The sequence below is a fragment of the Maylandia zebra genome, linkage group LG11, assembly GCF_041146795.1.
Source record: "Maylandia zebra isolate NMK-2024a linkage group LG11, Mzebra_GT3a, whole genome shotgun sequence".
NCBI classification, from domain to species: domain Eukaryota; kingdom Metazoa; phylum Chordata; class Actinopteri; order Cichliformes; family Cichlidae; genus Maylandia; species Maylandia zebra.
This window is the reverse complement of record NC_135177.1, coordinates 20,409,215-20,422,681: the sequence shown is the minus strand read 5'-3', so window position 1 is coordinate 20,422,681 and position 13,467 is coordinate 20,409,215. Positions and strand designations below refer to the sequence as shown.

Below are 13,467 nucleotides of genomic sequence, written 5' to 3'. Positions count from 1 at the left end.
CAAAGTAAAGGATACACCATTCCTGTGACTCCTGCTGAGTGTGATGGACGCGCAGTGAAGGAAACTTAGGCACAGGTTAAAGTCCAAAAAAAAGATTTTTTATTTAACCCAAAAAACATAATTGGTTAACTCGTGCAAAAAGAATCAAAATCTTGGGCCCATAAAAGAGGTCAAAATAACAGAACTCTTCTCAAAGTTGACAGCACTACTGATAACTCAAACAAACTGACCTAACTTAACGAGACAAAGGGGAAACTTAAATAGTGGCTGACCAGCCCACAAAAAACACGAGAAGGGATAAAACACACAAAACCTAACTAAACCTAGCATAATGAACTCCAATTCCCCCCCATGGTCCCGAGTTATGGCATGAACCAATTTGTAGTCTTCCTTTAAAGCTCGATTCGCCCCTTTTCCACCTCTTGGCTCCTTAATCAAGGGACTGGAACAGCTGCAACTAAGGTAACTCAGAAAACAAAAGATTAATCATACATAACAGTGTAAACTAAAATGTGCGCACTTATTTTAGAATGCAGTGTTATGTGGATATATGAATTAACTAAACCAAAACCAGTTATTTATTGTTCTGTAAATAAATTCCTATATTTAAAGAAAGACAAATGTGAATGCAATGTTACTTATAAGCCTCTACACTAACATGGTGGGTATTACCACTGTGTGGCTGTAAGTGCAGCCATCACACTGAGATAAAAACCTTCCGGTCTCATAAAGTTGCCTTTTAAATGGGCCTTATCAGTTAAAGATCTATACCACTGCTGGTGGTGTCAGTCAAAGTTGAACTTTTTGCCCTATCCATAAACGGGTGAAGTGATAACAACTAACTTGAGCCAGTTAGGATATGAAGGAGTGCCCTTATAACGCCATCTAATAAGGACAGTCCAAGGAATGCTATCTCCTGGTAATGATAACACTTAATAAAGCAATTAAAGGACTCCAGAGACAAAATATAAACTAAGAGGCAGTTTTATTGCTGGGAGTTACAAATGAAAATACAAAATACAACGTCTTGACGTGGCAAGACATGAACCACATACACAGAACTTCAAGCTAGACACAAGAAATGAAACAGAGCACACAGCGCAGAGAAAACTCAGCGGCAAGACTGACATGAAGACTGACGACATGACAAGAAACAGAAGGAAACTGAGGACTTAAATACACGGGGGAGGCAAAACAAAACATAACACACGCAGGACAAGAGACTATCAAAATAAGACAGGAAGTAACACACAGTAAGACCCAGACTAAGACATGTGAACTAGACAGTGGGATATGACCGGGCTGAGGAACAGAGAAGGAGAGAGGGACACATGGGGAAACATAGGTAAACATGGAGACGAGGCCGACTTTCACAGAAGTCGATGAGGACAAAACAAAAAACATCAAAAGCAACCTAACAATGTCAAACAAGACTAGAGACTCAAGAGTAAACCGCACAAAGCTCAAACGTAAATCATCTTCTTAAGGTAAAAATGCACAATAAAAATCAAAATGCTGGGTCAAAAATTCAGGACCATGACCATGATGCTTTCCAAGCAAATACTCAAAACACCAATTACCTTCTGTTTTGCAAGATGCTAGAAATAAAGCAAGTGCTTGTTGGCACTGATGTGTGATGTCCATGTGAGGGATTGTGTGTTTTTGTTTGTTTTATTGTGACATCCACAAGAAAATAGCTACACACCTGGGAATACCATCAGCTGGAGGGCACTGGAGTTACAGACTTTAGAAAGAGTGCTGAACAGGCACATGCACAGATAGACCCCAGGTGGTGCTCAAGCACCTGACCCTTTGGGCGGGAAAGTTTTTTCTCCCACGTGTGTCTATTTTATAATTTTACATTTTAATTTCAAAGTAGTCCCATGGCATCAATTCCTAATTGAAAGCATGTAATGCCCAACAATTGTGTTTTTATAATTCTGCAATGCCGTACACCCCCTGGCCCCTGCATCGCCTTTCCTTGTTGTCACAATCAGTTGCTCGTGCCATTGAAGAGCTCTGAGGAGCAGCGTCACATCTCAGACCTGCTTTTACTGATTACAGACAGGTAACATTAGTGTCTGCACTGGCCTCATCCACATTTGTTATTGCTATGTAATTAAAAACCTCTAAAACACATCAATTTAGGCAGTTAAACATTAGCAATTATACGGCAAAATTAGCTTATCAAATGCAAGGTACTTTAAAATGCACAAGAGAAGTCACTTTCACTCTTTGTATGACAGCAGAAATAATTACGTGATCATTAGTCTAATATTTTGGAATGTTCAAAACTGAACTATTATCAGTACCATTGTTCATTACATTATTATTATCATTATGAATGCCTTAGTGTAATACAGAATAACCATTAATTATCATGTACAACGTTAACTTTGAATTTACCGATGACAGCTCTATGCGAACAAAGGACATGTTATAAAACAGCAAGACAGAGATCGACAGCAGGCGTCCCTCTTCTGTCCACGATCACACCATCAAACAGTGAGGAAGATGAAAGAACAAGTAGCTTATATAAGCAAGTAATAGCTGTGGTCCTGGATACCATTCGATTTTTTAATATATATGCCACCAAAATTTGGCCTTTATTGTGTTGTTAGCTATACAATGTAGCATCAGCTACAACTCTTAGGCATCACTTTGAGAATTTTCCATAATAATTTCATATCTCACTGTTTTATTTCCCTTAGTCAAACGTTTTGAGCTCATTAGTCTCCCGTTTATCAGTTCATGGTTTAGTTGAGTAGTAGTACAAACCAAGGAAGTTTCAACTGAACTGACCTTCACCACTGTAGAATTATCATCATACTGCAGATTACAGCAAAAAAGAAAAAAGTAGGAAAAAAGAAGAAGTGGATGAAGGAAGTGAACACACTGACACAGACAAACCGCCAGAAATGGGGAAGAAGTATATAAAACTCAAACTTTCACAGCATTCACAACTGCTGCACAGACAGTACCAGACACAGATTTCAAGGTAAGTTGAGACATTCAAAACTGGCATGTGTAAGAACGTAACCTTCATTCTGTTATATACAAAACTTCATTTTGTTTTTACAACAAGCAATACAGGTGAAGTAGATAATTTACGCCTCTATTGTTTATTGTAGGAATCCAAAGCAAGCAGTAAACTGGTGTCACTAGTCTTGAGAATAATTCGAAAAAACTCCATTTATATAATTAAGTATAATTTGTGCTTGTATTAGATGAAGCTGTTCCCTGTACTGGTGATGCTGACAGCATGTGCTGCAAGACCTCAAGGTATTTTGGTTTTTTCTGAACAAAGTGAATACAACAGCAGATTTCTACGATGTTCATGTATTTTGTTATTCACTTTTAATGATACTTTGTTTTTTAATGACGTTATTAAAATTTCTAGCCAATCTTTGTAACAAGACTGAGAAACAAAAAGGATTTACATACATTTAAAATTTGTATTTTTAATGTTGTTTCTTTCTGGCTTCATGTGAATTTGACTCATTGAAAAAAAATTGTATTTCCTTCTTTTAAGTTTTCTTATTAATCTTATTAATTTCTTATTAAATCTGAGTGTTGGCGGGACCCCGCGCACATGCTTCTCTGTGTTCATAATTTCCTGCATTTTCCTTTTTCGTAAAAAAAGCAAAACCACTTGAAAAGTGTCTTCCTCTTTCTCTCTTCTCAGATTTGTCTGGTAAAATGTTCACTTTCCCACTGGAATCCAACAGAGCTCATGTGAGGCTGAATGCGTCGAGATTGGATTTCAGTTCTTTAACACTCTGTCACAGGTAGCAATGAATATGTATGCATTTCCTATAAGAAGCAACTGTATCTCTGATTGTGAAATAAGTCATCCTTTGCCATGCCTACAGATCATTTACAGACCTTAAAAGAGACCACGTTTTGTTCTCTCTGGCTACACCTGTTCATTCCAATAACTTCCTGATCTTCTGGGATGGTACAAATAAAGAGATTGAGCCCCATATCAAGGACAGGAAAGCTGAATTTGGAGGACGAGACTACAAGCCAAACATGTGGCACTCTATCTGCACCACGTGGGACTCTGAGTCTGGACTGGTGCAGATTTGGTTTAATGGGCTACCTTCGATTAGGAAATTTGTCAACACTGGAACAAACATCGTAGGACCTGTTATAATAATTTTAGGACAGGTACATGTTTTATTGATAAATTATAAATACTTATTTAGATTCAGTCAGACGCTGTATATACTAATAATGTACTATATGTACTATAATATACAATGTAGTTTTAATCTATTGTATCTCAAACACTGCATTCTTTACAGGAGCAAGATTCCCACGGTGGCGGATTTGACATTAAGCAGTCTTTCGTTGGCATGATGTCTGACGTCCACTTGTGGGATCACATCCTTTCCTCCTGTGAAATTCAAAACTATGTGGATGAACTAAACTTCACGCCAGGGAATGTGTTGAACTGGAGCGCACTGGAATTTGAGATCATAGATAGAGTACTGATAGAAAATAAACTCATGACGTGTCACTAATCAGAAAATTACAAAGTCAAAAATCTGGTCAAAAAAACTACTTTGTTTTTATGTCCATCATAAAGAATATTTGATGATTTTTTTTAAACCCTTTTACGATAATCATATGAAAGCGTTACACTGGTCGCTGTGATTACGTTACATGTTGGTTAATTCATGAACAACATTGAGAACAAAAACTGGTGAGCATAAATATAAAAAATAAAAAATAATTTTACGAATTTCTAATTGTAAATTTATTGTAAAGTGAACAATTCATCAACTTGTGCTATAAATGTTTTTCTAGTCAGTGCATGACAATAAAATGTATAAAAAAAAAAAAGAAAAGAAGAAGAAGCTTTTTTTTGCCAAAATATCACCATCAGCACTGTGTCACAAAGTGCAATCGACAGAGAAGTCCAAACTTCTCCATTAAATCTGAAAACTCTGCATCTCTACTTAAGTATTTCAACTTAATCTAAAAGGTGGTGTTTTAGATGTCGCCCTCTACTGGCCCAAACTGATAAATGCAGTTTTTTTCCTTGTTTTGGCTTTTTAAAAAATAATCAGATCGTTCGAGTACTATTTGTGTAATTTTATGATTAAATGGACCTATACCATATACACAGAAGACTCTGGGATTTTTATTGTTTATGTGAGTAGTTCCTTTTTGACAGATGCCCCACAGTGGTGCAATCTGTGAAACGCACAGATGAACACACACTGTGTAAGAACACTGAAAGCTGTGTTTGTTTTATTTGTTTAGATCAAACATGACAAAACACATAAAAGTGTTTTTAGATTACCATAGAGCTGTTTAACGCACACATCTATTAAATCTTCATGTATTTACAATACAGAAATGGCATTGCCATGAAAATTGTGTTGCTATGTTCAGTTCAAATGTTCAAACGATCAATGAGTGTAAGTAAACAAGTCCAAGGAGCACATGCAGGAGCAAACAAGTGCTTTGCTAATAAAATGGGGGGAAACGTGCACTCACGTGGACTTTTGATTGCCGTGCAGGTCGTTCTTCAGCCAAACAAATACTAACTGTCAATAAAAGTCAATAAAACTACTTCTGCCTTTCATGCGTCCAAAATCAAAGTGAAAGTACAGAGACTTGATCTGTAAATGACTGCAGAATATCAGCTCTGGTAGAAAAACAACTCACCAATCACCTCTATTTTTGATATTTTTGTTGGGAACTAAAGAGAACCTCTTGAAGGCCCGATTCTTAGTGTTAGTGACCTTCTGCATTTCCACTAAAAAAATAAATAAATAAGTAAATTCAACAGTAAATTTGCATTTCTTACATGTAACTTAGCACTGGCTGGAATTAAATAGGACACAATAATGCTATAAAGTGCGTAAGATATTTTAGTTTGGACCAAACTGTAATGCAACTGGTGACCAAAGTAGGACTTACAGCTTTATTTACACTCTCCCACTTTCAGAGGCTCAAAGGAAGTTTATCAAACTAATATAAGGATTGTTTTAATATGACAATAGGATGAAAATTCTTTACTGTCTGGAATCCAGAACCCATGAACATCATCCGATGTGTGTTTCCTGGCTTTAGATGCTCTCCAAGGCCTTTATAGCAGCCACATTCACTTGCTGCTTGTTTGTGGGTTTTTCAGCCGTCAGTTTTGTCTTTGGAAACTGAAAAACTAATTAAGTCAAGTTAAATTTGGTTTAATCTGTCCAAAGATTTGTTTCCTGTGCATGCTCTTTTACATATTTTCTGGCAAAGTCTACTCAGCCATTTTTGTTCCAAGTGTAACCAGTTGTTAGCACTTTGTAAACTCTCTACATTTACACTCAGGAAGGTTTAGCTTGATTGCAGACTTTAAAAATAATATATCTGCTTCATTGAGATTGTAGTTTCTTAACAATGGTCTTCCAGGCCTTTAGGCATTTAGTGTGCAGCAGGTTTATTTTATTTTTCACCCTGATGATGGTCATAAGATGCAAGAAAAAGCTACCAAATTACAAGTTTAACACTTTGAATTATCTCCAGATCTTTTATCTGTTAAATCTGACATGAAATATTGAATAAACAGATCTGATTTGGCCATGAAACTACTCATATAGATAATACAATTTTATATAATATATAATATTGTATTATACATTGTCGCAGGATGCCCTGAGCTACAGAAAACTTATTTCTAAGTCAAATATTAAAAATCTAAGCAATGTTTGATTTGTAATATGAGTAGTGTCTTTGTATTAGATGGCACTGTGGCTTCTATTGTTGATGCTGGCATCATTGCTGCCCGTCCTAAAAGTACAGAAGATAAATATTAAAATGAAACTCAAAGAAAATTCATGCTGATGAAAATTGTGTGCAGGATTTAGATGTGTTAAGTTTTAATGCTTGTTATCGCTTAGTGGTTTGATTTAAGGATGAAACTAACATTACTAGATCTTAAACCCATGCCTCCTACAGCAACAGCAATAGATAAATTATACAGGTTGTCCATAATTGTATATCTATTGTCTTATAGACTGTATTTTGACTTTTGGCTGCTCCATAAATTCACTGACTTGTTGTGCACTAACAAGGAGTTCACCAGAGTTCACCAAGTAAACAAGTCCAATGTCCAAAGGCATTTCAGAGATAATGAAGCTTTGGAAAACATAAATTTCAGAGTGGATTAGCGGGAATTTTGGCAGCTCACAAGGACGAAGTTCATATTTTTGGTAGAGCAGCTTTTAAAATGTTTAATGTTTCAGAGAAGACATGCATCTAACTATTATATTCTATCATATACTTCTATAGACTGTTTTAGACTGAGATATGACAACAACACAACTCATTTGTGTGTCTAGAAAGGAGGGAAAAAAATGACGGCCAAGTCCTCACTAAAGCAAAAGTACACTGAACTACTTTTGTTTCACAGGGTAGATAATGCTCATTTCAATGCTCTAAAGTAATATTGTTTTAAAGTAATATTGTTTTAAAGTAATATTGCTACTACAACTGCTTCCTCTTGCCCATAGTGGCCATAAAGAGATCTCAGTTAGACAAAATAACAGGATCTTTCAATGGTGCACTTTTGTACAAAATGCCTCTGTGTTACTGGACTCACTGTCTATGGTCATACAAAGGAGGGAAAAGAACTTTCGAAAATATCAATTTAATCTGACTAACTCAGACTCCCAAGCTTTATGGTAGCATAGAAAGAGGACTATGGAATTCACTTTTCATTGGAGAAGAGACCTCTTCTCAGCCATTATAATTAGAGCAGTAAATACACAATGTCATGTGAAGCATCCTTTCAGAGACTTGAAAATGTGACCCACATGTTTCAGATGTTAGAATGACATCGTAATACATTATTTTTACTATTGCTTTCATAAATCCTAGTGCAGTCGAGCGCAATAGGTCACCGAGTGCAGTAAACTGATGGATTTTACATTTAACACCTTTTTTTTCCTTCACAAAAATGCAACTATATAGTATTCAATGAGTAAATGACATGGTATATCAAAATGTCTATTAAGTGTTACGGGTCTACTGTTCTGTGGTAGCAAGTTGTTCTTCCATTTTGTCAGGGGTTGACATTTGTAAAAGCACAGTAAGAGAGAAATGAGACACTGGCAGACCGACTCAGAGTTTCAAAGACGTGCGCACGGGTGAGAGTCTCTGAGCAGACTAACACACCGAGCACCGTTTACTCGCTTTATTTATAAGGCAAAATGGGTTACATAGTACTTCCTCTTTCAACTGAAGAGGGGAGAGCTCAGGCATTGTCTTAGCTATCTAACTTCTGCACACAAACTGAAAAACAACGACACAGCAGTATTCATGCTTATCTGACATCGCAGACACTGAAGTAAAGAATGCATGTATATATCCTGTCTTTGTCAAACATCCCACACACTTAAGCAAGGAATACATTGTGTTCTTTTCAACAGTAAGCTTTACCGTGTGAAAATATATAAACACTTGATTATAAGGCATACTTGTTTCTACTTGATTATACTTTAATGATTTAACTAAAATAAAAATTCTCTTAACATTCCCTCCTGATGTTAATATATTTCACATGTTTTACTCAATGCATAGTCACTTGTTAGTCACATTTTCAACTTGCACGTCATTCAGTGAAATAATTAAACAACAAGCTTGTCAAGATTGTCATAGAGATTTTCTTCTCTCTCTCTCACACTCAGCATATCATACTGACGATAGGGATCCTCCATAACTGACTGAGCCAAGACATGGTTTCCTAACATACGCTTGAACATGTTTATCATTATGCTTCTCAGACATGGGATAATACAAGCAATGAAAAGGCAAAATAGTAACATCACACTGAAAAGGGCCAACAGGCCTTTAATCAGTAGAGATTTCCAAGAGCCGCTCAGCAGCCAGTCCCACCAACCTTGAGTATCGGTAACGTAGTCCTGCTGCTGAGCGTCTCTCAGTTGTTTCAAAACATTCAAAGCATTTGTCATGTTTAATGAATGGATGTTATCAGGTATGTAGGTACAACATGTAGTGTTAAACAATACGCAGAGACCACCTTTCTCTGCGAGAATGATGTCTAAAGCCACTCGGTGCTGCATGACAGTGATGCGAATTGCATCAATTTCTTCATTCTGTCCTTGATTAATGCGGGTTGAAGCATTTAAAAATAATCCAAAACGATAGTCCAGGGTTTCTATCTGTAGTGCGTGTTTCCCTACTCCTATCCATGGAAACAAAGCGTGTATTACCTTCTGGCTCTTGGTCCAGAGTTTGAAGTCATCTGGTACATCAGAACCAAGATATGGATCATGGGGCTTGAGGCCTGTGTTACGTTTAGCTCTGGTGTTGCTGTTCACTGACATCTTAAAGGTGTGGTCAGATACCAGAACAGGGGCACAGAGTCCGGTGCTGTTTGGTGGCAGCATGAAATAGACTTTCAGGCCACACGCCCAAGCTGCGCCCTGTACCCAGTATGTACCTGTTGATGAGCCGATGCCATCCCAATCTGGTGCCGCCAGGATCATGGAGCAGTTTCGGTTTTGTCCTAATTTCTTCAGACCCTGGGGCGTACCTGTTTGTCCGGTTGCTCCTGTGAAGTTAAAGCACACTGGGTGTTGTATGTCAGGTGGCAAAACAACTGAGAATGATTTCAGTTTTCTATGGCTGACGTTTATATGCACCCAGTAGGCTTCATTGCAGGTGTAGTTTATATTTGGGTACTGGTGGGTGCAGTTTGTTATGTTGTAGATTAAAGACTTTACACTCTGTGGGACTATATATTGTGTAGTGTTGTGGCATGTGTTGCTGTTTTGGTCCTTTATGGATCCACCTATCACCATCACAGGTTTTCCTGGTGTTGAGCAGGTCCCGGTAATGGCTTTGTCATATATGCAGAGTGCTTCAGCCTTGGTTGGGGGTTTTCCATACACTGTGGCATGGAGTGCTGTCGTGGGCATATGTGAGCAGACATAGCAGTTTGCGGCATTGTCTTCTCTGTGCACTCTGTCATGGACATACCGGTACCATGCATTGTTCAGCCACGGGTGGTTGTGTTCTTTGTCTATCTCCTTCAGGTGCGAGTTGTCGTGGGTCCACCTCTTAGGTCGGAGAATAATTGGTACTGTCTTGTGGGTTCCACTGGGCATCAACCAAAAGAGTGTCGTCATCAGGAGGATAGCCATTAGACAGAATATGTAGCACATGAGTAGTTTTCGTTTGATGTCACAAGCGCCCAAGCACAACAGCTTTGGGGCTGGAACTGGTGCTAGCATTGATTCTGAAGCTGGTTCTTCTTCTGGATTTATCAGGTTGTTTTCCTCAGTCATCTTGTTGAGATTTTATTCAGGCGTCCCTGGTGTTATTATTGGTTCTGCTCTTCGGTGGGATAGGTCAGTCTGATCTTCAGGGCGACCAGGCACACCCGAGCTCCCACGTGAGTAGCACTGCCGAGGAAGCACAGGGCGGGAAACCCGTTCAGCCCTGTCCTCCAGCAGGGGTTCACGTAAGAGTCAGGGGAACCGGCGTCTTATTGTGGTGCAAACACTTTCTTCACGTGGGATTGATGAATCCACGAAACTCGTTCGGCTATCTTACACGCTGTGGGTGTGGTAAGTAGCACCTGGAAGGGACCTTCCCACTTTGGAGCACTCCAGTTTTTCCGCTGGAGGACTTTAATCAGAATCCAATCACCGGGGTTCAACCTGCAAGAAACTGAAGAAAAGTCACTCGGCAGTTGATTGCTTAATCTCACTTCTTTATTCTCAAATAGTTTTGTCATCCATTCTGCCATTGTTGTTTCTGCAATAGATTTATTAATTGGCTCACTCATTATGGGGAGTGGAAAATGTCTGCCATGTACGATTTCAAATGGCGTTAGACCACCTGTTCCTTGAGTTATTCTCATCCATAATTTAACCAAGCTTAGACATTCAGGCCAAGGTTTTTTAGTCTCTTCCATACATTTCCTCAACCTTTGTTTAATTGTGCCGTTAGTTCTCTCGACTAATCCTGCACTTTGTGGATGATAAGAACAGTGATGTTTTATGCTGAAGCCTAAAGCTTCAGAAACTTTACTTATTACTTCATTTACAAAATGTGTGCCATTGTCTGATCTTATCAGAGATGGAATACCGTACGTTGGAATAAAATGATTACATAGACATTTTGCTACTGATATTGCATCTGCTTTTTTCACTGGGTATATTTCTGGCCACTTGGAAAATACATCAATTATCACAAGTGCATATTTGGAGGATTGTGATTCATTTAATTCTATGAAATCCATGTGGACAGTGTGAAATGGATGCGGTGGTATAGGGAAATGCCCTCGCTTTGGACGTAGATTTCCCTGTGCGTTGTGTCTTTGGCAAATTATACATGTTCTGATAAACTCTTGTGCTGAACTTTCAAAATTTTTTGTATAGAATTGTTTATTAAGAATATTAGTCATCCCTCCTGTTGACACATGAGTTTTCCCATGTGTCACTAAAGCAGCAGTTCTATGCAAAGATTTTGGAAGCACTGGTTTGCCATTACACATCATGAGGTTGTCTTTTAATTCTGCTCCATCTTTCACCCAAGATTTTTGTTCACTCAGCGATGCTGTTTTCTGTGCATCTGCTAGTATTTCTAAAGGTATTAGATCTATGGTTTCTGTTGTTAAAACATCAATTTGTTTTTCTGCAGCTGCTTTTGCTGCTTTGTCAGCAAAGTTATTTCCTCTCGTAATTTCTGTGTCATCCTTTTGATGAGCTGCACATTTGCATAGTGCTAATTCTTTTGGCAACGTTATTACTTCTAATAGCTTTTTTAGAAGGTTTGCATGTTGAACTGTGTTGCCTGAGGAAGTTGTCATTCCTCTGTTATGCCATATTTTAGCGAAATGATGAACTGCTGAATAGACATATTGACTGTCTGTGTAAACATTAACACTTTGACCCTTATACAAAGTACATGCTCTGATGACTGCGGTTAGTTCTGCGCTTTGAGCAGAGTTTGAGGAGCTGAGAGCTTTTGCTTCTATCACTTTATCAACAGTTGTGACCGCATAACCCACACAATTTCTACCGTGAATGTCTTTTGACGCTGAGCCGTCCACAAAAACATTACTGAAACTGCTCTGGGGGGAGCTGTATATATCAGTGCGAGGTTTTGTATCTTCCTCTAATTTTTGAATGCAACAGTGTTGTTCTCCGTCCAGAGAAATCGGCAAAAGTGTACTTGGGTTTAGCTGGCCACACTTCTCTATTTTTATGTGTGATTGTGTAAGTAGAATCCCCACATAAGAAAGTTGTCTTGCATGCGTGAGGAAAGAGAGGTTCGCTTGGAGCAAAATAGAGGTCACTGCATGTGGGACTTTGATGATCAATTTATGTCCTAGAACAATGTCTGCACATTTTTTAACTGCCTCTGCTGCTGCTGCGCATGCCTGAACACAGGTAGGTAATCCAGCAGCTACAGAGTCAAGTTTGCATGAGTAGAAAGCTAATGGACGTTGTTTTTCTCCAAAAGCTTGAGTTAAGACTGCTTTCATATACCCTCCTGCACCATCAACATGGAGAACGAAAGGTTTTCCATAGTCTGGTAATGCTAAGACGGTACATGTCTGCAGTGCTATTTTCAAATCAACGAAAGCTTTTTCTGCTTCTGGAGTCCATTGTACTTTGTCTTTTTTACTGCTAGTGGTGTATTACACGTGGCTTTATTAGTTTTTATTATAGATGTGCTCTGTATCTCAGTAATATTTATCTAGGATAAATGACAGGTTTTCAAGCAGGTTAAGTGCCTCTATGCACCTAATTGGTTTAGATATTGCTTTTATTTTCTTCATCTCATATGTCATTATACTGAGTTTGAGCAAACCTTTAAGCTTGATGCAGACTTCTTCATAACAATTGTCCATCTCACATCATACTGGCTAAGATACTTCTTGTCAATATTAATATTATATTTTTATTAATTATTATCATCTTTTTCTCTCTATATAATAACAATAGTGTATTACAATATTTTATTAGTGTATATCACTATATTATTACTGAGCCAATTTAATAGTTAGGATCATCTTACTCGGCAAACAGATAATTTATAGTTCATCCAATCTGTACAAGATTTGCTTTTTTCTCTTAACAGGTTTGTGCCTACTTTTAGACTGGTCTTCTGTTTGCCTCATCTCAGATCCAACCTTCAGATTATTATATTTTATTTTGTATCCATCAGGGACCGTGAGTGAGCTGCAGTCTCACTCACCCTCCAGGATGGAAACATTTATCTTTTCACACACTTTCCTTGGCTGAACAATGACACAGCCTTAATCTACCTTATGCATCTCTCTTTTTTATAGAAAAGGTCTTCATATGAATGATTTCCTTTTATTTATTTCATACAATCTGGGCATGATGGGTCATAAATGCACTGATTTTTGCAGCCACGGCCACTATCTCTATGTGACATAAAAAGGGGATCGGTTAGATGCTGTTT

The 13,467-nt window shown here is 38.0% G+C and overlaps 1 protein-coding gene across 1 annotated transcript; it reads left to right on the top strand.

Annotated features, from left to right (window-relative positions):
• The first annotated feature begins 2,916 nt into the window (after positions 1-2,916).
• On the top strand, positions 2,917-5,127 carry LOC101465998 (mucosal pentraxin). Its single transcript, XM_004541412.6, has 5 exons — positions 2,917-2,998; positions 3,228-3,282; positions 3,686-3,788; positions 3,873-4,170; positions 4,308-5,127. The coding sequence occupies exons 2-5, from the start codon at positions 3,228-3,230 to the stop codon at positions 4,524-4,526; spliced, it is 675 nt and encodes a 224-aa protein (XP_004541469.3). The 5' UTR covers positions 2,917-2,998; the 3' UTR covers positions 4,527-5,127.
• Positions 5,128-13,467: the final 8,340 nt, after the last annotated feature.